At 36.7% G+C, this 26,815-nt stretch overlaps 1 protein-coding gene across 4 annotated transcripts in view; it reads right to left on the bottom strand.

Moving 5' to 3' along the window:
• The window catches only part of RABGAP1L (RAB GTPase activating protein 1 like), a 689,918-nt gene that overhangs the window by 177,696 nt on the left and 485,407 nt on the right, over positions 1 to 26,815 (bottom strand). For all 4 annotated transcript variants that reach the window (XM_076000395.1, XM_012765066.3, XM_012765067.3 and 1 more), the window contains one exon: positions 18,201 to 18,242. In XM_076000395.1, the coding sequence (XP_075856510.1) occupies positions 18,201 to 18,242 (42 nt within the window). The remainder of the gene's footprint in view (positions 1 to 18,200; positions 18,243 to 26,815) is intronic.

The following is a 26,815-nucleotide window of genomic DNA, read 5'->3' as shown; positions in this document are numbered from 1 at the left end:
AGGTACCATTTGTAGTGCTCTGCAATCCTTTTGTATAGAGCAGACTCATATTTCCATCAAGTATCATTTTCCTTCTGACTTGAAGACTTCCTTTAACATTTTCAGTAATTCAGATCTACTAGTGATGAAATCTTTTAGCATTCATATGTCTATAAAAGCATTTCATCGTAGTTTTTGAAAGACATTTTGGGTTTTTTTGGATCAGCACTTTTTATAAGTTGTTCCACTGTCTTATCACTTGTATTGTTTCTAGGAAGAAATCTGCTGTCATACTTATCTTTGCTCCTTTGTATATATTATCTGGTTTTCTGGGGGTGGGGGTGGTGAGAGATGCCCTTAATATTTTGTCTTTATCATTGGTTTTGAGAAATTTGATCTTCATATGACTTGATCTAGTTTTCTTCATGTTTTTTTTTTGCTTGGAATGCACTGAACTTCTTGATCTGTGGGTTTACAGTTTTCATCAAATTTGGAAAAACATCAGCCATTATTTCTTCAAATATTTTTGTCTCCACTCCCTCTTCTCTCTAGCATGTTCCCAAATTACACATCCATTAGGCCTTTTGAGACACTAGTACTGAATTTGAGAACTCTGCTGTAGAACAATAGGATGAAAGGAGTGCAGGTCTGTGAGTGATCTCATGGCACTGAGCTGGACCACATGCTATCTCGACATACTGACACATAAAGAGAAAAAAAAATTATTTCTTATACAAGCCTCTGTATTTTGGGATCTATTTAATATGGCAGTTTAGCTTATATTCTAATACAGAAATTGGTACCCATAAATGATGTGCTGCCAAAATAAAAACTTAAAACTTAAAATATGTTTCTTGGCCTTATGGTAGAGTAAAAGACAAGGTAAAAAAACAAATATAGCTGGCTGGAAAACTATGATACCTTTTGTTTTTGTGGCATGTCACAATATTTGGTTAAATTGTTACCTTTGATAACTTGAAAGGAAGACCATGTGCCTATGATACCTGTCACTCCAAAGAAAGTGTTTGGAAAGTGAGTGGTCTACAATCTAAACTGATTAAGTAGAGTGATTTGAGGCCTTGGGGTTATCCAACTACTTGTCCTCAAACAGAAGGATTAAAATTCTGTATTTCCCACAAGTGTCTCTCATCAAGACTTATCAGCAAAAACACAGAGTCAGCCAAGAGGCAAAGATCAAATTAATAGTATTGCCTTCTCACCAAAGTTTGTGGTTTTATCTGGCCTCAGAGTAACCACCATTAAAATGGGGGAAGATGGGATAGACCACTCAAAATAAACAAACAAATAAAACAAGAGACTTAAGAGGTATGTTTAGAAGAAATCTTTGGATTTGTCTACACAGAAGAAATTGACTGGAAGCAAAAAGACCAAAAGCCTACATAACTACTGAGAAAACTATTTCCCAAAAGAAATCAAAAGTCTGCCCTACAAAAAAGTCTATATGTGTTTGATCACTAAAACAATTCTCAGACTTCCAAATCTCCACAAGTAGCGAGTTTTAAAAGTTGTGCTACCCTTTAGGAGAGTATATTCTCTAACACCAACTTTAGATATGGCTGTGGAGGACAATGGATAATGGTGCAGTTCCTAAGGTCAGAGCCACATGGGCTAACCAAGAAACCTTCTCCGCTGCTACAGCAGGAATCTTGGAAATTCCTATGGACTGCTGCCTGTGACAAGTTTCCCATTCTTCCTTCTTCTGAATGGCAGCTCTTATTGCAGTTATTAATATATTTTTTCCTACCATATCTATACTCTGGATAGGAAATGAGCAGATAACTTTGAGCGACCATCCAGGCCTAAAAGACTGAAAAACAGGAAAATGTGTCATCCAGGTATATATATATATATATATATATATATATATATATATATATATAACTTTGAGCAGATGAAGTACCTGAAGTACCATGGAATGTCTGCCTTGGGAGGGAGGGAGTGTCTGTGTGTGAGAATAAAAATGATCACAGGTAACAAGTGGCCAGTAGGTAAACCATGACAGACTGCTAACTGTTCTCTAAAACGTTTTCTCTTCCTTTCATAGGTATACAAATTTTAACAGGGCACATGGCTACTGAGTTACAGACAATATTTCCTAGTTCCTTTCAGCTAAGTATGGCCATGGACAAAATTTTTGTCAATGGAATGTGAATAAAAGTGGTATATGCATACATAATGAGTGAGATGTGCACCATCTGGGGGATGGTCATGCTGGAAACTCAGACTTGTGGGGGGAGAGGGGGATGGGCATTTATTGAAACCTTAAAATCTGTACCCCCATAATATGCCGGAAAAAAAAAGTGGTATATGCAACTTTCTCACTGTTTGCTTAAAAGGAAATTGCTTTCCCTCCACTTTTGCTTGAAATTTTCCTCTTCCTCTGAATTGAAATATGGATGTGGCATTGATCTAACTTTAACCATGTAGAAGAGGACACATCCTAGGGGATAATAGAACAAAGACACATAGAACCCAAGTCCCTGAGTGAACTCATGAAGTTGAGCTACCTGCCTTTTTGGTCCATTCCTCTTCTCTCTGGACTGGTATCCGTGAGAGAAATAAATCATTTTATTTAAACCATTGTATTTTTTATGGTTTCTCTTTTATGTACTCTTTCTCTTTTTAAATAGAAATAAAAATCTTATCAGTCAAGGTAACATATGCCAAAAGTAAATGATTTTGTTCTAAATTCATTTAGCTTTACTCAAACTAAATTATCTTAGTCAAAGAAAAGCAACAAAGGAGAAAGAATTGCAAGTCTATAAGGGTTTTAGTTATTGTATTTCCAGCAAAAAGAGCATATTTCAGCCTTTTCTCTACCTACATAAACCAAATAGCAAATAAATTTGTATATGCTTCAGAGTTCCTCTAATTGGTTATATTATTGTGATAATATCAATCTATTCCCACAGTGAGTTATCAAACTATCAACACTTTAATGAACAAAATTAGTCTATTTCATGCTAAAAAGTAACACAGTAACCCTTACAGATAAAAAGTATCATAAAAACATATTGAGCAGTGACATCCCCTGACAAAAGTCTCCCAATAATATCTCCCTGTGATCAGCTCGCACACAGTGATTGGTCAGAGAGAAATGGAGTTTGACTACAACATTAAACAGCATCCAGGAATGACTTCATATATCTGACAGACTAAGAAAGAAAAGTAGATAGGAAGAACTCAGGAATCAAATATTATTCTAGCCAGTAAAGAGCAGAAAACATTTTTATGATCATTTTTGACAGTGAGTTTGTTTTCACTAGCTCAGATTCAATTATTTGTTGCTATAGCACTGGCTCTCAGTTGCTCTGGCTCTGCTTCTGTCCTGTTCAACCAGTGACATCTTTTAATTGGGATAACTATCTCTGAACATGTAGCTTTCAAACAACTTGGATTTAAAAAAAAAAAAACACCTGTCTTTTCACTCATAGTACAATATCAACATGGATTTGTGAAATGGAGACTGATTTCATTGTAATTTAAGAGTCTCCTATTATCCAATGTAAAAAGGCATGGGATTTTAAGTGAGAGCTCCTGGGTTGGAATACTAAGAGGAACGATAATCTCTTCTTCACAGTGTTACTATAAGGTCTAACACACACCCACACACCGTAGCTTAGAAGTTAAGAGCACTGGCTCTGCAGTAAGACAGGCCCAGCTGTGATTCTGGTGTGTCATCTACCTAACTGAATGCCTTCAGCCAAGTTTGTAAATTTTCTAAGCCTTTATTTCCCAATCTGTAAAATGAAAATATTGAATCATACCAGGGAGTCAATACAGTATTAACAGTAATAGGATTAAATTGTTAAAAATAGTAATCTAGTATTAACAGTTAATAGGCCTATGGTTAAAATTAGGGGTCATACATTATGCTAACTAAAATAGCCAGATTCAGAAGGACCACAATATATGATTCCACTTATATGAGGTACCTAGAGTAGTCAAATTCATAGAGACAGAAAGCAGAATGGTGGTTGCCAGGGGCTGAGAGGAGGAGGGAATGGGGAGTTTCAGTTTTGCAAGATGAAAAACTGCAGATGGATGGTGGTGCTGGTGGCAAAACAATGTGAATGTACTTAATACCACTAAACTGTACACTTAGAAATAGTTAAAATGGTAAATTCTATGTTATATATATTTTAATACAATAAAAAAATTAAAGGTCAAGAAAATCAGCTTAAAAGGCCAAGAAAATCACCTTAAAAGCATAGCACCAGGTACATTTTAAATGCTCAATAAACAGTAAGTGTATTACTATTAATTTTATTTATTAAACATTTTAAAATGCATTTGAGAGCTCATCATTAACTGTAAATGATACACAATTATATAGTTGATGATAGGAGTTGTCATATTTTTTACATAGATCCAACATAATACTTGGGTATCTGGCTATAGCCGATAGAATGACCATAGTACAGAGGTGTGAGCACTAGACACCTACTGCCACATATATACTAGCACTTCACTAATTTAGAACAAATGGGTTTGTTCACATTCAAGCATAGTTCTAAAAGGGTTTTTATATTGAACTGAAAACAACTTGATGGTATTATATTTAGTATAATAAATGAAATACTCTTTTGCTCCTAATTTTGTTTATTATATTGTTCTACAAACTCTTTTTTTATAAGAGAGATAAAGATAATTCATTCACTAACAGATGTGCTAATTATAAGATGATTCTTACCTATTCATTAAAGGACTGACAGGGCTGTATAAGGCATATCTACATATAAATACACACACATACATATATACACATATAGCACAGATTGACACAATTAGCATGACTGAAATTTAGAGCCTTGGAAACCATATTTCCTTATCTCTTATTTTACAAATGAAGATATTAAGTGTTAATAGGATAGATAACTTGATTAAAATCCCATAGTAAATTAAAATGTAATGGAATATAACAAAAACCTTTCAGAACCTCATCCTGTGCATCACCCACAAACGTACCATAGCAAAGGACTTGCCTCAGCCGTTCTTCCTCATTCTTCTTGTGCATGCTGTTCACTCTCATGCCCTAGTCTCAGTTTAGCTGCCACCTTTGGATAATCTTCCCTAGTTCCCCCAGAATGAATTTGAGATCCTGCCTTTGGGCTCCCAACGCGCTCTTCTGAAACCCAGGATCAATCACACTGAATTATAATTGTCTTTTTGTCTGCCTCCTCTATTAGACTCATAACAACTGAGGACACAGAATGTCATCCCTGTATCCCCCCCCACATAACCCAGGGCCTGTCAATAGTGAATGCCTGTTGAAAAATGAACTATCCAGCCATCCCAGGCTTCTCCAAAGGGAGGCAGGAAAGATGGGATTAAGAACATAGATGGGAAGTTAGCCTTGGAATGAAGCACAACATACCTTTAGTAAAGGTAAGAGCAAAGCAAAGGAAGATAAAGATGGAGAGAGATTTTTAAGTAAAAAGGATGAAAGCTTGAATGAGTACTTATTTTGCTTACAAAAATAGGACAAGGATACTGGATTTTATTCTTATCTCTGTCAAGTGACATCATAGAGGATATGTTAAGTTCAAATTAATTACTGATCACTTAGAGCCTAAGAACATGAAGTGTTTATTCAATTGTCCTCCTTTCCTGGCATTTTGGATTGTCTTATGAGAAATAAATAAAGAGAAACTGCTTCAACAATTTAAGGTATTATATAGTACATGCATGGTACTGTCATGATATACATTTTTTTCTGATATAGATCCGTATTTCATAAAGTGCATTATTTCTGAAACTTCTTTTTTTAGAGACAGGGCTTGTTCCGTTGCCCAGGCTGGAGTGTAGTGGCGTGATCATAGCTCACTGCAGCCTCAAAGTCCTGGGTTCAAATGAAACTCCTGCCTCAGCCTCCTGAGTAGCTAGGACTACAGACAACTGTCACCATGCCCAGATAATTAAAAAAAGTTATCTGTAGAGTCAAGGGTCTCACTATGTTGCCCAGGCTAATCTCAAACTCCTGGCCTCAGGTGATCTTCCTGTATTGGCCTCCCCAAATGCTGGGATTATAAGCCTGGGCCTCTATGCCCAGCCTATTTCTGAATCTTTAAAACTTTAAAAGTCCTTAAGTATCTCACAGTAGTTAGAAGCCCAGTATTTGTGTTTGTTGGTTTGTTTTAGTATTTACTAGATAGCATCTTAAAATTAACCTGTCATCATGCTGAAAACAGAGAAAAATTAAAAACAAACAAAACAGTAAAATAACAAATGATATTGGAAGAGGAAATCAAAATAAAGGAATACTAATGTCACAGAATTCAAAATGCTGCACTTTTATTAACATATTCCATTTCCATATCAAGGAGTGGTGTTTTACTGCCACCAACAGGACAATAGGCATTCCTTCATGGAAGTTACAAAACAAATCAAATGTGCAAAAATCACTGCAAATCCAAAAGAATGTTTATGAATTGTTTCTTTTTCTTTTCCCTGGTCTTTAGACTTCTAATTTTGTAACCTGAATGTTAACTGCAGAAACTACATTCCTAACTTCAGTCCTTCCTTATGTCACTAGCTTCAGGAACAGAAACAAGAACTTTTAACCCAAGTTGGTGCATCAAAGACTAGGCAGAACTGAAATCCATTTTCCAGTTTCAAGGTGTTTTGGTCTTCACTTCTCCTCTAACCCTACAAGGCAGGGGTCCTCAAACTTTTTAAACAAGGGGCCAGTTCACTGTCCTCAGACTGTTAGAGAGTGTGCACTGTGGGCCTGGGACTAGTCGGCTGCTAAGCAGGACGGGCAGTGGCGGCCAAAACACCGGAAGCCAGGATAAATGTGCTAAGCGGCCCACATGTGGCCCACGGGCGATAGTTTGAGGATGCCTGCTATAAGGTATTCAAATAAGGCCCGTAGGGAGAGTAGCAGGTAGAGCCTCTTGAGTAGGAATTGGTCTTTCTTTCCCATGCTAGCAGAAAGAGAAGGGGGAATTGAACTTTGAAAGATCAAAGAAATACTTACCTAACCAACATGGTGCTAAATAATAACTGGATTTTTTTTTAACCTCTAAGTAGAACCAGACTATAATAACAAGTTTTTTTTACTCTCTTAAACATATAGGTCTTAATTCTGGAATGTTTTTTGTTTCTCTATTTCTCTTCTGCCATTTGAGGATACTATCAGTGGATGAGTTATGCCTAATAAATTAAGTTCTATGGTTCAAGTGACACTCAGCAATCCAATAGGAATTAGCTGAATCGTAATGCACACTCCAACCCAAATGCCTCTTTTATTTTCCTTTTCAAGAAGCTCCCTAATACTCCTCAGGAAACTACCAATAATTATCACAGGCCTCACTGAGCACCTGCTACAATCCTAAAAATGAGCATAGAGATGCAGGTGCACTGAGATAAAACAGACAAATTGGCAACTGCTAACAGTGGAAACAAGGACTATCTGTTTTCTTAGTGTGACTGTGAATGCTTGCTCTAACTGCAGAGGTGTTTTCTCTTCCTCCCCTCTTCATTCCCTTACCACATTGTTTGGATAATTTAATTCTGAACGTGTGATCACAATGTACTAGATGCTTAGCTGCACGGTGGGATGACCTGAGGAGTTTTTAAAAACACTGATGCTTGGGTCCCACTTAGATATTCAAACTAAACTAGCTTGGGATACAATTCAGGCGTAATAAAATTTCAAAAGCTGATTCTAATATACAGTCAAGGCTGAGACTCCCCTATCTAGGTAACACATGAGTATTCCTATCTTTTGATTGTGGATCTGCCTGCATCGGAGTCTGGGGGAAGAGGGGGAGGCATTCAGGAATATTTATTTTAAACAAAGTCCTTGAGATTTAGATGATTCTTAAGTATGTGAATGGTTAAGAATCACTTTGAATTCTATTGCTCTAGGGACTTACAATATTATGACATAACTAAAATAAATAGGGACAGTCTCATTTTGTAGGCTAATAGGCAGATTTTCTTTGGAGGAAGACGGAAGTGAGAGGAAGATACCCGCTACTGTGCACTAAGAGGACTGTCAGATACTACTTTAAACAGCTTAAAGGGTCTATGTCTCTACTGGTATATCCTTGTCATAAAACACAGTGCCTGGCTCCTAATTGACGCTAAAAGGTCATTTGCTGAATGAACAAAGGAATGAATGCTAATCTGCAATGCATTTCATGCATGAGGAGAGTTTTGAGTAGGGAAAGTAGATGAGTTAGTGGATAGCAAGTGGAAGCTGACAAAATGGAAAGGTTATTAAAGGTCCTAAAAAGGAATGGTCGGAGGTTATTTTAGTAGTGGAAGGGGCACTGAACAAGTAAGCAGAAGAAGCAGGATGGGGCATGCAGCATGGCTTATGGGAGAGCTTTTGGCCCAGGGCTGGCACAGTCGCTGGAATGTTTGGATAGCAGCCAAAATGACAAATTCTATTTCTCCCATGGAATTCCAGACAGATTCCTGGAAGAAAGATTCAGAGACACAGAAACCAGGTCTGCAGTAGCAACCTCCTGATATGATGAAAGGTGAAGTAAGGAAAGTTTAACTGCAAGTTTAGACATAATACCCTGCCTCATACCATGTATAAAAATTAACTGAAAATACATCAAAGACTTAAGTATAAGAGTTACCATTATAAAACCCTTGGAAGGAAGAATTTTTGTGACCTTGGATTAGGAAATAGTTCCTTAGATATAATACCAAAAGTACAAACAACAACAGAAAAAAATAAGCTGGACTTTATCAAAATTAAAGTGTTTCAAAGGACATAATTAAGAAAATGAAAAAACCCACAGAATGAGAGAAAATATCTGGAATATATAAAGAACTGTTGGCTGGGCACTGTGACTCATGCCTATAATCCTAGGACTCTGGGAGGCCAAGGTGGGAGGATTGCTTGAGCTCAGGTGTTTAAGACCAGCCTGAGCAAGAGTGAGACCCCCATCTCTACTAAAAACAGAAAAATTACCCAGGGATCATGGCATGCCTGTAGTCCCAGCTACTTGGGAGGCTGAAGCAAGAAGATCTCTTAAACCCAGGACTTTGGGATTATATTGAGCTATGATGACACCACTATACTCTACCCAAGGCAACAGCAAGACTCTGTCTCAAAAAATAAAAAAAACAAAAAAAACAAAAAAACCTGTTACAACACAACAATAAAAATACAGGCAATACAAGTAACCCAATTAAAAAGTGGGCAAAGGATATGAATAGCCACTTTTCCAAAGAATATATACAAATGGCCAAAACAAGCGCATCAAAAAATGTTTAACATTATTAGATATCAGGGAAATGCAAATCAAAACCACAAGATGCTGATTCATGCCCACCAGGGTTTCTATAATAATAAAAAAAACGGTAAACAATGGCAAGTGTTAGCAAGGGTGTGGAGGAATCAGAACCTTCATGATTTTAATCATCATTTACCCAGCTGAAATGGGAGGAATTCCTGCCCTAGAGTTTTGGAGATGGTTAAACACACCTAACACTGGACAGATGACATTAACAGCAGATTATTAGTCACATATATTCACAGTCCCAAGGGATGGAAGCATCATGCAGCAGTTATATTCACAAACAGAATAAACAATCAGGGGCTGCAGGAGGCGGGCTTGGTAGTATCAAGAGAGTGGGATACTCCCTGGTTCCCAGAAGAGGATGTGACTAGCTTGTTTGAATAATAATGCAGGCTGGCAGGGAACTGAAACCTGCTACTCAGGGATAAGAAAGAACAGTGCTGCCGGTGTGGTGGTGCGTGCCTGTAGCCCCAGCAACTCTAAAGGCTGAGTGAGGCAAGAAGATCACTTGGGTCCAGGAGTTAGAGCCTGTAGTGCACTATGATTGCACTTGCACTCCATCCTGGGCAACACAGCAAGGCCTTGTCTCTGAAGAAAAAACAGTGTTCATCCTTTTGATAAGGACGGTTGCTCGGCTAGTGAACCTTACCTGTAGGAGCAAGGCGAGGAGAGGGCCTTGCAGTTAGGCCATCTGAGGCCTTTCTGGTTTCCCACAGATGTCAAGGCAGCACATAACACTCAGCTTTAACTTTAGGCCTCACACCATACTTACACATTGCCAGTGGGAATGTAACGGTGCAGCTGCTAGGGAAAACAGCTTGGCGGTTCCTCAAAAAGTTAAACACAGGCCGGGCGCGGTGGCTCACGCCTGTAATCCTAGCACTCTGGGAGGCCGAGGCGGGCGGATTGCTCAAGGTCAGGAGTTCAAAACCAGCCTGAGCGAGACCCCGTCTCTACCATAAAAATAGAAAGAAATTAATTGGCCAACTAATATATATAATATAAAATCAGCCGGGCATGGTGGCTCGTGCCTGTAGTCCCAGCTACTCGGGAGGCTGAGGCAGGAGGATTGCTTGAGCCCAGGAGTCTGAGGTTGCTGTGAGCGAGGCTGATGCCACGGCACTCACTCTAGCCTGGGCAAGAAAGCGAGACTCTGTCTCAAAAAAAAAAAAAAAAAAAAAAAAAAAAAAAAAAGTTAAACACAGAATTGCCTTATGATCCAGCAATTCTGCTCCTAGGTACATACCCAAGAAAATTAAAACATATGTTCACAAAAAAGCTTTTAAACAAATGTTCATAGCAACATTAATCATAACAGTCAAAAAATAGAAACAACCCAAATGTTCATCAACTGATGGATGGATAAATAAAATGTGGTATATCTATACAATAGAGTATTATCTACAATACAAAGGAATGAAAAACTGATACATGCTACAACATTGATAAACTTTGAAAACATTATGCTAAGTGAAAGAAGCCACTCACAAAGGGCCACTTACCATATGATCCCATCTATATGAAATGTTCAGAATAGGTAAGTCCACAGAGACAGAAGGTAGATTAGGAGTTATCAGGTTGTGATAGAATGGGGAAATGGGAAATGAATACTAGGGTTATAAGGATTCTCTTTGGGGTCGGGAAAATGTTCTAGAATTACAAAATAGTGATAGGTGTGCAAATTTGTGACTATACTAAAAACCACTGAATTGTATACTTTCAAAGGGTAAATTTTATGGTATATATATATATTATAGGTCAATAATAAAAATAAAATAAGTAAAACACTGGTAACTAGAGCAATTAATTTCAAAGGCTTTAAAAAGCAAAGAAGACCTGGGTTGAAAATAAGCTGCCGTCCTGGCAGAATTCTTATTCCTATACACATATTAGGAAGTGAGGAAGAATAAAGCCTACACTTCTAAATTTGACTGCCAAGTAAAGTCAGTTAGTCAATAAATATTTATGAAGTGCCTACTATGTGCCAGGCACTGCAATACAAAGGCACCACAAGTGGGCATGCCCCACGTAGAGGTTAACTACAGTGAGGAAGACAAAACCAACCAACCCGCCAACCAACCATTTAATCATCTATCAATCCCGGGTGTGCAAAGGGCTGTCAAGCAGCTGTATTAGGGGCCTATGGTTTCACTGCATGACCTAAGTTTGAAGCAGGCACAGAGAGCTCCTCTAAGGTAGTGACTGATGCTGAAGCTGAAGTGGAAACAAGCTTTTTGAAGAGAAGGAGAAAGAGAGTTCCTGACAGAGGGAACCAGCACCTGTGATGGTTCTTAAGTAGAAGAGAGACTGGCATGTCGGGAAAGCATGAAAGTTACGCCTTGACTGAGACAGTGCAGAAGAAAGAGTGAGAAGGCAGAGTGGAGGATGGAAAGGTAAACTGGGCCAGATCATGAAAACCATACTGCGTGGGCTGTATTAAATTGTGAACTTTAACCTAAGAGCAATGGGAGGCCTTTGAAGGGTTTTAAGCAACAGGACAAGTTACTTATCTGACCCCATCTCTCACTGCCCTTCCCTCATGCCCCTGCTCCAGTCTCACTGGCCTCCTTCTGTCCTTCAACTTCCAGTCGCACCCCCAGCACGGAGGCTTCACTGCCTTCCAGACTTTGTCCAAATCTCACCTTCTGGGCGGGGCCTAACCTGACCACCCTAATGAACACTGCGACCTACCCACAACTCCTAGTCCCCTGCTGTACTTTTTCCTTTTTCCTTTTCCCCATAACACTATCACTTCTAATACAGCACATTTACATACCTATTATGCTTATTGTTTATTAACTGGCTCCTGCTAGAGCATGACATAATTTCCACAGAGGCAAGTATCTTTGTCACTTTAGTTTGATTTATTAAAGCACATAGAATAGCATCTATCTCCAAACAGGTGTTCAGTAAATATTGTTGAATAATGAATAATAAAATCTGTTTTAAAAAGACTACTCTGTGGCAATGTGGGACTGGACTTGATAATGGTCAAGAGTAGATGGAGGAAGAGCAGTTACCCACTTTTCTCGGGCCCCCTGCTAACACCAAATCCAAGCCACTATCTTCTCATACCTACCTCCTTTATAAACCTCAACATGATCTAAAATAATCACATTCATTTATGTGTTTAATTATGATCTTTCTTTCATCAGCATGTAAGCTCCATGAAAACAGGGTCTTTCCTTGTTACTACTTTATCTCTAATTCCCAGAGCAGTCCTTGGCATGTAGTAGGTGTTCAATATGGCTGAAGGAGGTCACTGTAATAATCCAGGTTAGAAAATTTGGTAGCCTAACCTACAGAAGTAAGAATAGGAGAAAAGTGGGAAAATTAAAAAAATTCTCAAGAAGTAGAAGAAGATATGGGATACTAAGAAGACAGTTAACCGGCCGGGCGTTAACCGGCCGGGCGCGGTGGCTCACGCCTGTAATCCTAGCACTCTGGGAGGCCGAGGCGGGCGGATTGCTCAAGGTCAGGAGTTCAAAACCAGCCTGAGCAAGAGCAAGACCCTGTCTCTACCATAAATACAAAGAAATTAATTGGCCAACTAATATATATAGAAAAAATGAGCCGGGCATGGTGGCCCATGCCTGTAGTCCCAGCTACTCGGGAGGCTGAGGCAGTAGGATCACTTGAGCCCAGGAGTTTGAGGTTGCTGTGAGCTAGGCTGATGCCACGGCACTCACTCTGGCCTGGGCAGCAAAGCGAGACTCTGTCTCAAAAAAAAAAAAGAAGACAGTTAACGATAACTTTTAGGTTTCTGGTTTGAGCAGGTGGGCAGTGCCTTTACTGAAGTGAAGCTTATTGGAGGAAGAGTACATTGGGGAGGGGGAATTAGTTCAGTTTTGACTTTTTATGTGCCCGTGAAACATCTGTGCAGACACGTTAAGTCTACAGCCAAATATTTGGGTCTGTACTAAATATAAAGATGAGAGTAAATATTTACAGTTGAAGCCAGGGGAGTGAACAGGATCAGCAAGGGAGAAGCAATAAGTAACTTCCTAGAGGTTAGAGCTCTGAAGAACTTCAAGTTAATGGCTAGGAAAAAAGGAGTAAGGAAAGAAAAACAAAAAGTAGTAGAGAGGGAGATAAAAGATAAGCCAGAAGCCAAGGGAAGATTTTTTTTAAAACAAAAGGCCAGTTGCAGTGGCTCATGCCTGGAATCCCAGTATTGGGAGGTTGAGGCAGGAGGATCACTGGAGGCCAGGAGTTCGAGGTTATAGCGATCTATGATTGTGCCACTGCTTTCTAGCTTGGGCGACAGAGCAAGACCCTATCTCAAAAAAAAAAAAAAAAAGAAAGTGTTATGCGTCTATGCTGTTATGCTGTTCTCACAACTGTTGAGGGATTAAGATAAAAATGGAAAGATGTCCATAGGTTTTATTAGTGACTTCATCAAAACAGCTTCAATGGAATGGTAAGGAAAAACATAGTGAAGGTGGATGAAAAGCAAAAAACATCAAAGATGTACTTCAGAACTTTCATACAATATACAAAGCCCCTCTAAGCCAAGAGAAAGCCTGTTCTTCCAAAATTTAGGCATAATCATCTGGCTTCCCTAGAAGAACTGAATGTTCCCAAACACAAGAAATTAACATTGGACTCTTCAAAACAGTCTGAAGAGTTGTGTTTATTTACAGTGAAATGAATTACTATAATAATTGCTTTTAAACTGCTATGTTTTATAACTTTCTTTCTTTTTTTTTTTTTTGAGATAGAGTCTTGCTTTGTTGCCCAGGCTAGAGTGAGTGCCGTGGCATCAGCCTAGCTCACAGCAACCTCAAACTCCTGGGCTCAAGCAATCCTCCTGCCTCAGCCTCCCGAGTAGCTGGGACTACAGGCAGCGCGCCACCATGCCCAGCTAATTTTTTCTATATATATTAGGTGGCCAATTAATTTCTTTCTATTTATAGTAGAGACGGGGTGTCGCTCTTGCTCAGGCTGGTCTTGGACTCCTGACCTCGAGCAATCCGCCCGCCTCAGCCTCCCAGAGTGCTAGGATTACAGGTGTGAGCCACCGCGCCTGGCCTATAACTTGCTTTCAATGTCCATAAAAGTTCCTGTTTAGAAATTCTGGTTTTTGAAGAGTATGGGAGTATATACTCTCTCTGCAGGTAGAGAAGAATTTTGTGATATGTATCAAAAATTAAAATGTGATCACAGTTTGATCTAGTAATTCCATTTCTATAAACTTATCCAAAATATATTAGACAAGTATGCAAAGATGAAAGTTTAAGGATGTTTGTTACAGTTTTGTTTAACAGAAAAGTCTAGAAACAAATGTCCATAAAAATTAAATATAAAATCATTTAAATAAATTATGGTACACAAGAAGATAAAAAATAGTCATTAAAAAGGATAAGGAAGTACTACGTCTAATAATAGCACCTGGATGCACTGTAGTACTTACTGAGTTCTAAGCACTAATTGCATATTAACTCATTAAACCTTAACAAAAATCCTATGAGACAAGTATTACTAATAGCCCCCATTTAAAAAATGGATAACTGCAATTTATTTAAGATCTTTGGAAAAACTGTTGCAGATAGAATTTGAACTTAAGTACTTTGGTTCCAGTGTCCACATGCTTTTAACCACTACATATGTATGTATATAGATAAGTAATGCGCACTTAGATAATCATAGACTAAAGCATGGGGGATAGATTTTATACCAAATTTTCATTATGGTTATCCCTAGGGATGGGATTAAGAGTGGGCTTTTTTTTTTTTTAATCTCTTTAATGTTTATATCCACACATAAGACACAAAATGAACATACAATACTTGGGGAAGGAGGGAGAAAAACATTCTGTCCCTTGCTTTTAATCACAGTCAGAAACCACAGACTACATTTTGATGAAAAAATTTCTTTGCTCACCAGGAAGTGGTTAAGATAAATTCTGACTAATCTAGCACCAATCTATTAAATGTACTATGCTATGACTACTTAATGCTTCAAATAATAAATAAAATAGATTTGGGAGATTATATCTGACCTACCTACTGGACACTAAGTAATTTGATAATGCTACTTAGTGTAGTGAATCATTCTTTTAAAAAGCACAATATCTTTCTAGCTAACTGGTAGGTTATCACTAACCCAAAAGAAGCAGGTCCCATTCAGAAAGCTGGTGTCTTTAAACCAAACTGAGAAACAGAGACATTTATCCCATGCTGTAAAAAAAAAATGATAAATCCAGCTTTGGATCTATAAGCAGACAAAAGACTTTAGGCAATCTTGGGTCTTGGTTTCCTCAAATTATCATCTGGGTGGGGAAAGAATCAGACGTTTTTCTCTGGCTAGCACAATTTACTAGTCTACAAGTAACACCTAGACATTTAATGTTTCGTAATGAGATAACCTATGTTAGCACTTAGCACAGACTAAATGCTCAAGAAACGTTAGTTCTCTTTCTGAGTCCCCTCATCACGACAAATGCTTCTAATACACGACAAATGCTTTTATTTTATTTTATTTTTTTTTTCTTTTGACAGCGAGAACATGTGGATTTTTTTTTTTTTTTTTTTTTTCTCACAAATGCTTTTAATGCTTCTAAAATCCCTCCGTAGCTATACTGAAAATCAGTTAGGCTGGGTTCATAAGCACTTTGAATTTCCCCAGAGTTTTTTATTTTCATATTTTTTTTTTTATTTTTTAGAGATGAGGTCTCCCTATGTTGCCCAGGCTGGAGCACAGTGGCTATTCATAGGCATGATCATGATGCACTGCAGCCTTGAACTCCTGGCTTCAGGCAATCTTCTGGTCTCAGCTTCCTGAGTAGCTGGGACTACAGGTACGTGCTACTGCCCTTGGCTTTTTATTTTGATATGAACAAATATACATTATTTTATCTAGTATACTAGATTAAAGTTGACAGTCACTCATATGTGTTTGGCTGTTCTTTTTTCTAGGTGGGGGCAATCAGATCAGTGAAGTACACTTCAGTTTAGACCTATATATCTATAGGTCTATGTGAGGTCTCTATGTGAGGTCAGCTTCAGAATTCATACAAGGAAGTTAAATACAGCCCACTAGTGGTGAGAAGGCTCTCCTTTTAGCTTCTCTAACGAGTCAAATTCTCCAAGATGACAGAAGGGTGTCCATGGATTACTGGAGAAGATACAAAAAACCTCTCTGCCCAGCAGCCAGAGAATGTCCTCTGCACAGGCCTTATCTGCGTTAACACAGCCAAAATAAATGATAACACAACCAAGCCAACATGGCAGTCAAGAAGATAACTAACCAACATATACAGTATCAAGCTCACACATACTATAAGCCTGATATCCAGAGAGGTGGTCATGGGTTACTCAAAAGATTAACTAAGCATGTGGTGACAGCACCAGTAAAGATGGGTCACAAAAAAACGAGGAAAGGTATTTTGGGAAAGATGTTATATCTAAGAGTTTCTTAAAAAATAGATATGATAGGAAAAATCAGAACTTTGTTGGATTTCCCTTATACTTATTTTATTGTTTAGTATTGCTTTTAGTCTGAACTACATAATACCGTCAATGCTCAGTCATTCTAGAAGTTTTATTCCAGCCTTGTTGAGAGGCCATGTTAGAGACTTTTGGGTTTTGATTTGTTTTAATGAAAGAAAAAAAAATTCTAGAAGTCAAGATTCATGATTTCATTAAAAGACATAAATGAATATGTTTGTATTATTTTATTTAAAGTATTTTCCTAACTTCTAAAATAACTTTAGGATAAGAATTGTTCATATGTAAATACAAAATGATTTAATGAATAAAGTGCATTTTATGAACTTCACAAAAAGCAAATGTTTAACAGAATAAAAGATGAGGAGCAGAAAGACATTTCTTGAGTTACAGAGGACCTATACTATTTAATGCCTTTGTTTAGAATCAAGATATGTTAAATGGTTAAGTATCAAGGCTCTCTTAAGATATAAAGAGGCCCTGCTATGATATCAAGTCATTATCTTTTGAGGGTTTGGGAAGAATGATGGGGTATCCAGGAATACATTATGAGTTACCTTGTGAATAAGAATATTCACAATGATGACAGCTAATATTTACTAGGCAGTTGAATTTTCCAGATACTACATTAAGGACTTTTATGTATCATTTTATTTAATTCTTTTAACAATCCCATAAATTAGTTTCTATTATTATCTCAAAACTCAGACTCTGAGCACTTAATTTGCCTTAAAGTCATACAGTAGGGCTGAAATTAGAACCAAATCTGTCTGAGTCCAGTGTCTGCACTTTTAACCACTGCGTCATGCTGAGGGAAGGGTAAGCCTACATCTCTTTATAAACAAGGAGATTACTGCCTTTAATAACAGAATGTCTTCTTTGACTGAAGGACAAAACCGACTGGGTTATTTTCACCAATTCTGTAGCATATGTCTTGCTGCTACCACACTGTTAAAGCTGTATTGATATGTTGATATAAAACCCAACAAGGTAATTATAACTAAATTCTAAAGTGTCTTATAAATTTCCAGCTAGCAGGGAAAGAGCTGCAAATTGAAATGTAGCAGTTTCCTTTTTAGTCAGTATATTATAGAAGATTTTTAATAATTCAATTATATGTTTAGGTACCTCCAGGGATATTATTAGAGTAAAAAGTGTTTTAAGAAAAAAGCTGGCATCATTTTGACAGAAAACAGGTTTTAACATTATCTCTTATATCATCCAACTCATATGAATAAAAGAGATCTTTTATGTTACTGAAAGAAGTGCCATGATAACAAAATTAAATAGATTATAAGAAAATCAAACTCCAAATAACAACAAACAAGGATGAGAAGAGGGGAGAGGATCAGAGTTTCTCAAGAATTCATCTTTTTTTTGTGTGTTCAAGAACCTAGAATGAGTCAAAAGCTGGAAACTGAATTATTCCAGTCCCAAGGGCAAAGAGGTAAGATAGCTTGGTAACTTAAAATAAAAACTGACTTACCTTTAGGAGAGCCAAGGCTACATGAAAGATTATGTTCAAACCCTGAAACAGAAAAAGAAAGTGAAAATCAATACCGTAACATCTAATACTATTTTATTAAGTATTTTCCCAAGACTTTCATACTTCTTTAATAAAATTCCTAATTATTTTCATCTTCACATACAATAATAAATCATGAGGTTTTTTTAAAAGGTATTTTCCTTCTCTGAGTGGCTTATTGCAAATTTTAGGTGCTATTTATTCAATGTTCACATAGAATTATTATTTTTAAAATAAGTTATTTTCTTTCAATCCATTTCTGGATTATTTGCATGTGTCTAAGGTTTGTGAAATCAAGTTCCTTGCTCAAGCTGGCAGAATGATGCAGACATCTAAAATTATTCATTGAAATTCCCAATCCTAGTCTGGACTTCTGGATGCTACAGTTCAATTGCCAGGGGCAAAACAAAAAAAGACAAATAGTGTCACTGATGAGTGGCACAGATTGTATAGGGAGAGTTGTACCACACTGTATTTCTACTAGTGTTCTTATTTTTTTGTTCTTTGTTTTAGTGCTTATTTCAAGTATTATTTGAACAACTAGAGGTGGTAATCCGGGGGTATCTGCCAGACTTCCTTTTCCTTTTCTTTCCTGAAACCCAGAGCAATATTTCTTTAGGAATAAACAAACTAACCAGCTTCTTAAGAAGCCAAGTTGTAACTGAATTTTGAAATCTGGGTTCAGCCCACTGACTCTAAAGAGATATTGAGCTATTAAATTCAAGAGACAGTGAATCTTGTATAATCAAGATAATAGAATCAGAAATAAGGTTGCCACAAAATGTGCTATTTCCTTGCCATGCAAGTTATCATGCATGAGAAGAAAGATCTTTCAAGTATGAGTTAACATCTCCCATAAATTCAGAGTCTATTTAATGTGCCCTCTCCATTTTGGTCACAGAATCTGCCTTTTGGATATAAAGCTGTGTCAAATGTATTATGCAAAAAGCTTATAATAAACTCATGATTTTCTGTCTCCAAAATTGCTCCAGAAGTAAGGATTAGGCCTAGATACCTAGAGTGCATTCCTGTTACAGTTTGCTAATGTGTCCTTTCACATTCAGATACCAGAAACATGACAAAATGGTGACGGGATGAATGATACACACATAATATTTGGTTGGTTAAAATATAAACTAAATATTTTTGGTTTGGGGTTTACTCAGCTAATTCTTTAAAAAACCAAAAGCAGTTGGAAGTAAGTATAATCAGGCCAAAAAACAAAAATGAATTGACACTGTTCATCACCACACCAAGCAAGGATCCTGGACTGGTTTTGATTACAATTTACCAATTAGAAAAAATAAAAGAAACTATTGTAGGTCAAAAAACTTGAGTTACAATTAAACAAAATTCACTTTCTTACTCTAAATTTGAGTTCTCACCTACTAGCTGCTGCCCACTTGCCACAAAAACGTGCAGGCTAAGATATAAAAGACCTGCTGTCCTGCCCTCACCTTCTGTCCACCCCAATATTACAACTTCTAGTCAGCAGTGAATTCTCACAATCTGAGTGTTTATCAACCACCATTAGGATTAAATCTACCATGTTTCCAGTTCTTGTTATCAGTCACTGTTCAAAATGTAAGCCTCTCTTATCTCTAGTTTTCTGATCCTCATAATGCTCTGGTCCTTTCTCCTAAGCCAGCTTCCTACTCCTCCTCTCCTTCCCAAATTCTTTCATGTTATTCTTTGGAAACTCCATTCCATGTTCAACCAACTCAGATGTATTCTCATCCTCCCTGTCAAACTTTTTCCCCCAACTCTTTACGTTCACAGGAATAGTGAAATCTCATTCACTCTCCTAACCACCTAGACTATGATTCTCATTTTTCAGAATATGAATGTGACTAGCCCAAGGTTATATTAATAGATGTGATTAGTAGCAGGCCAGGACCAGCCCTTAAGCCTCCTGATGTTTAGTCTAGTGACATTTTCATCACACAGTGCTGGTGTAAGATACATACTAGGTGCTTATTTGATGACCAGATGATTAAACCATACTAGCTATACCAAATTTTCCAGGATTGATTTTTCCCCCTATAACCCAACTAGAGAAATTTATGGAATCATCATTAAATTATAGTAAGAAATCTGTTTCTACTGTTATCTCAAAATCAAACTACCAGACAACTGAAGTATATAAAACACAAACAAGAACTTAGAAGTAAAAAAAAGTAAAGATCTCTAAATATCCAAAATAGCTTTCACAAACACTAAAAGAAAACTTTGTTCAACCTTTAAAAAAATTTTTTTAGACAGGGCCTCACTCTGTTGCCCAGAATAGAGTATGGTGGCATCATCATGCTCAGTGCAACCTCAAACTCCTGGGCTCAAGCCATCTTCCTGCCTCAGCCTCCCTAGTAGCTGGGACTATAGGTGCACACCCCCATGTACAGCTAATCTTTCTATTTTTTGTAGAGATGGGGTCTTGCTCTTGCTCAGGCTGGTCTTGAACTCCTTGCCTCAGCAAGCCACCTGTCTTGGCCTCACAGAGTGCTAGGGTTACAGGTGTGAGCCACGGCACCTAGCCTAAATTTTTATTTTATACATACTTCTAATTAGTTTGGTGATATGATTTTAGAATTTATAAATATTAGAAGTAGCAAACTATAAGACAAAGTATGCGCTACATGAAGTTAAGGATAGATAGGCTGTGGAAACAGTTGTCAGAATTAAAATATTATATCTCACAGACCTGGGAGATATATTTTTTAAAAAACCAATAAAATGTATAGCTATCTCAGCCCACTTGGGGGAGCCAACAACCCTCCAATTATCAATAATGATTGATAACATTAGTTAGCAACATTAGTGAATTATGAATTACATCATATTAAAATACTGTGCTTAAGAAGGAAGCAGGCTGGGCGCGGTGGCTCATGCCTGTAATCCTAGCACTCTGGGAGGCCGAGGCGGGCGGATTGCTTGAGGTCAGGAGTTCGAAACCAGCCTGAGCAAAGTTGAGACCCCGTCTCTACTATAAATAGAAAAAAATTAAAAGCCAACTAATATATATAGAAAAAATTATATCTTCCTGTGTCTTAAGAGAAAAAAAAAAAAAAAAAAAGAAAAAATTAGCCGGGCATGCTGGCACATGCCTGTAGTCCCAGCTACTTGGGAGGCTGAGGCAGTAGGATCGCTTGAGCCCAGGAGTTTGAGGTTGCTGTGAGCTAGGCTGACGCCACGGCACTCACTCTAGCCTGGGCAACAAAGCAAGACTCTGTCTCAAAAAAAAAAAAAAAAAAACAAAACCCAAAAAAACAAAAGGAAGCAGAGTGTGTGTTTTAAATAAAAATTAAAAAAAAAAAATTAAAGTTTGGGAAGCTAAAGAAGAAACTTTCAGTTACCTGAAGAATTTATATTTAATATATGTAAATTCTTTAAACAAGTTCACAATAGTAAGGTTTTACTGTACCTGCTTATATCAAGTTCTAGACTTTACTCATAAAAATCAAGACAAGTGAAGACTTCATAAGCCTTAAACTAAAGTCGACTAGAGTGGCCAGACTATGCAAACACATAACATACTTACAGACATCTGAGTTGTTGGAAATCAGGAAAAACTTGTTATTCTATCAAGTTATTTTTTGCACTACAAAATGTTATCCTGATTTCCTAAGAGGACAGTAAAGGAAATAACCTTAGTTGGATATTTTAAAATATTTTTTCTTTTAAATAAGACTTATTTTTATTTAAAAATATAATTAGAGATATCATTAAGTTATAGGACTCTTCCACAGAGCAGATGTTGGTCAGTTTAAAAGAGGGACACTACAAATAGGTTGGTTTCAAAATGATAACATCAATGCCAGCAATGGTCCTCAGCACAGTCTCCTGGCCAACAAGATGCGAATGATAAGAGAACCACTCTTCACTCTTCTAAGCCACCATTACTAAGTCCTTTATTGATACTTTATTTTTTACCTCCTTTTCCACAGTCCAAACTCTGCCTATTTGAGCTGAAATATATTTTTTGAAATGTATTTTTAAAAGCAAAAGATTTCATACATTTTCAAAATATGTCCCCTTTTTAGGAATATGTATTCTCTAGCAATTTATTTGTTATTGAGAGGTAAACAAGTATACCTAGTAGGAGTCAAAGGGCTAAAAAGTTTGGAGAATTATTAACAGTGAAACAAAAACAAGTAATATTCTACGCCCACTTATTCTTTATAGTACAAGGTCTAAGTCCAAGTGCAAAATAATAAATAAGAGCCAGCAACCACAGCATTTTCTATGTGCCAAGATCTGAATTAACTACATTAAAGGCATGGCCTTATTTCATCCCCCAACAACCCTAAATTCTATTTTACACCCAAGGATATTAAGATTTAGAGAAAACAGAGTAAATTCCCTAAATCACACAGCTAGTAAGTGCAGATCTAGGATTTTAAGCTAAATAGCCCAATCTAAAAGTCATACTTTAAACCACTAAGTTAGGGGGGCATGGGCAATATATGTAACCTTAACATTTGTAGCCCCATAATATGCTGAAATAAAAAAAAAATAAAATAAACCACTAAGTTATTAGAAAGGATAGTTCAATGAATAGGTGAATAAATGAATAAATCCCTTATCTAGATATTATTTAATGTGTCCTCTAATTCCCAAAGGATTAAAGTGATTCCTTTCATTTAAAGGCAAGTACATTTTGAGAGCAAAGAGCAGAAAGAGAACCAGTAGGTGACTTCTACCAAAACTAAATTCCATTATTTGTCTCTGTATTGAAAACACTCACAAAAAGTAGGTGACTGCTTGTAGGATACGAGGCAATAGAAACCCAGCTTCCTGTGGAAAGAAAGGGTCACCACTTCCTCCAGTGAGGACAGACCGAGATTAGCCTTGCAAGCATGAAGAAGTGGCTCCTTAACTGATTTGGATATTGCTATTTCAAAATTCAGTCACAGTCTGGCAACATCTTTGCTTTACAGAACACCTACGAGTAATTGCCCCAAATTGAATAATTGCTCCAAAGTACAGATCATGGTGTTCCTGGGTAGGCCAATGATTGAGCACCCACAATCTTGTATAAAATAAAGGCTGACAGTAAAGGACTCACTGAAACGAAGTCACTGAACATTTTGGCTCTGATGAGCAGGCAATCGTGGGTTCAGAGGGAGCTGACAGATTGTGTGAGATGCTGTCAAAAACTATGCTGACAGCACTGAACAAATGATGAAAAGGTAGTGTCAAAAAGTACCAAGTGCGCATCAGCACCTGGGTCCTTATGGATCAAAATAAAAGGGAAATAATGGAAATCCTAACAAGGCATTAACCAAAATTATAAACTATCAAAGCAAAAGTGACCAAAGTAAATGGAGCACACTCACAAAGCTAGAGAAAATGGGGTGCTACCCTGCCTGACCCATACAAAATAGGACACACCATCCCAGGAAGAGGTAGTTACTAAATGAGATAGCATATAAAAAGCATATCAAATGAATTGAGTATTTGGTAAGTATTTGATGAATGCTAGCAATTATTACTAGGTTCATATATTTATTGCCTACTATATCCAGTATTTTTTATATATATATATATATATATTTTTTTTTTCCCTTAAACCTCTCAACAATTCTATAGCATATGTGTTATTGTCACCATTTTAGAGGCAAAGAAACTGAGGCTCAGAGACATACTGTTAGTACATGGTAAAGCCAGAACCCTAACTTAGGTCTGTTAGTCTAAAGCAAATCCATGCTTTTTTCACAAATTCCATCTCAACTGCTAATTCAGTGAAACTTTGGTTAGATATCTGTGATGGATTAAAGGTAGCCACAATTGTTTGACACTCCTCCCATTAAGAGCTGGGTCTCTGTTCCCTGCTACAAATCTGGGCAGATTATGTTATAGCTTTTACAAACAGAATATGGTAGAAATGATGCCATGCCAGTTTCTGGGCCCAAGCCTTAAGAGACTGACAGCTTCCATGTCCCATCTCTTAGAGCACTCACTCTTAGAAGCCAGACACCACATAAGAAGTGTAATTATACCTAGACACCCAGACTCTAAAAATCCAAGCAATAACAAGAGGGCCTGGAGGACCACAGGTCATCAGTAAAGAAGAAAGACTAAGGAGCACCAAGGTGCTGGATATATGAGTGAAGAAGTCAGCTTGGAAGTGAATTAGGTGGTCTACATGATGCCATGTGGATCACAGATGAACCATATAGTAGAACTCTTCCCAAATCCCTGACTTAGGAGATTGTGAGCAAAACAAATAGATGTTTAGTTTAAATTTTTTTTTCATTTTGTAATGATTTCAGATTTAGAAAAAATTTGCAAAATAGTACCAAGAATTCCTGCATGTCCTTCACTCAGTGTCACCAAATGTTAACATCTTATACAACCACAGTACCATGATGGAAAAACCAAGAAATTAGACTAAAAATTCATCAAATGCCTTGCTAATGTCCTTTTTCTGGTCCAGGGTATAATCATACATTGAATTTAACTGTCATGTCTTCTTAGTCTCCTTTCATTTGGGACAGTTTTCAGTCATTATCTTTCATGATCATGACGCTTTTGGGGACCAATGGTCAATTACTTAATAAAATGTCCCTCAATTTGATTTGCCCGATGTTGCCTTATGATTAAATTCAGACTATACATTTTGGGCACAAATACCACAGAAGTGATATTGTGCCCTTCTCAGCGCACCCTATTGGGAGGCTACATGACATCAGTGTGTCTCACTACAAAATCATTGTTTTAAAGCCACTCAGTGTAGCTTGTTATGTGCAAGTTACAAGTAACCAGAACAGAATGCCTTTAGCTTCTCTTGGATAAAATTCCTACTTCTGTGATCTGTAAAGTAATGCATTTTTTCAAAGACAAAAGGTAAAAGTGACAGATAATCAGAAATACTAGTTGCTCTTAAATATATCTTCTATAGCAAAAATATTATAACATATTAGCCAAAAAGGATTTTAACTTATTCTTCTTCTCATATTTTAAGCTCTTTGAAAGTCCAGTCTTTTAGGATAGCTAAATAGTAGAGTTTGATGGAGTAACCAATAAAATGATGTGATATTTGGAGTTTGGGTTTTTGTTTCTGATGTCCACTAGAGGTCAGGAGTGCAACACTGAAAATCAAGAAACAGCTTTAGAAAAATACTTTTTTCATAGGCTCACACAGTAGCCTTATATATAAATTCATGTAAGTAGAGCTGTCTTTTTTTAATTTTTAAATTTTTAACTATTATGAATACATAATAGTTGTATATATCTATGAAGTACATGTATGTATATCCTAAGTGAAGTATCTAAAAAATGGAAAAACAAACACCACATGTACTTGCTATTAAATTGTGATATGCTGCAGATTAGTTTTTATACATTCCATCAGATAATTTGCCAGCACCAAAAAGTGTTGAGTGATCATTCTGAAAGTTGTTGAAAATAGGTTACTTGTGTCAAATTTCACAAATGTCTTTAGTGATTTATGTCTGTAGGCATATGAGTATAAATTTGTGTACAGGTATTATTCTATTTTAATACAATATCTATAACAACTGACCATTTCAAAATCTACAGAAAATACAATGAAATGAGTTCAGCTTAATAAAAATGCAAATAGAAGATTTGAATGTAATAAAATTTTGATAGATTAATGGTGAAAAAGCAGCATATGATGAAAGCTAAGCAAAAAATTTCAAGTCTGCAGGCTAATTTTATAAAATTGGTGATAGAAGAGATTTCAGAGATGACAAGCTATCAATATTATTTTCTTAAAATTTCTATTGAAAATCAATTACAAATGTGTTCCCAAATTTTAACATAAATACATGCTACCTGGTTCCCCAGAAACACTATTCCTTACTAGAGGAACCAATAACATACATACTTTTGAGGTTAGTAATAATTTTTTACTATAATCTGAAAATTTAATTGAACTAAAAATGTTATAGAACACACAGAAATGAGACAAACTCTTAAATGTAGCAAAATATTCTGAAGGGAAACTGATTTTTCTTGAATACTAACAATATTTACAGGTTGTTAAAGTCCTATTCCTATAGCTTTATGATATTCCTATTCAGACAAAAAGTACAGCAATCACAATAATTTAATAGAATATATTTCCTATTTCTATTTATCCATTCATACTTCAGAATGAAATCTATAACCTCTGACCAGTGAGCTATAATAATTATCTACTTTTTCAGAAAGCAAAAAGTAAATAAGCTTCTGGTATATTTTCAATTAAGTACTATAATTTATTTAGAAAACCATCTTCTGTTAATGAGCTATCATGGAACAAAATATCCACGACTTTGGGTATCATGAAGTATTAATATATTTAGTCATTTGATTGTTTCAAGATATAATTTAACTCATTTACAATTATGTTAAACTGTAAAATAGATGAGGGAGGTTATTCCTTTATTAGGAGCTGACCAAGAGAAAGGTATCTATCTAAAGGAGGTCAATTTACCAGACTTCAAACTATACTACAAGGCTATAGTCATTAAAACAGCTTGGCACTGGTACAAGAACAGGGACATTGACTAGTGGAACAGAACAGAGAACCCAGACATAAAACCATCCTCATAGAGCCATCTAATCTTTGA

Source organism: Microcebus murinus, chromosome 2 (assembly GCF_040939455.1).
Source record: "Microcebus murinus isolate Inina chromosome 2, M.murinus_Inina_mat1.0, whole genome shotgun sequence".
NCBI classification, from domain to species: domain Eukaryota; kingdom Metazoa; phylum Chordata; class Mammalia; order Primates; family Cheirogaleidae; genus Microcebus; species Microcebus murinus.
The sequence above is the reverse complement of the archived record's forward strand: the minus strand, read 5'-3'. Positions and strand labels throughout refer to the sequence as shown.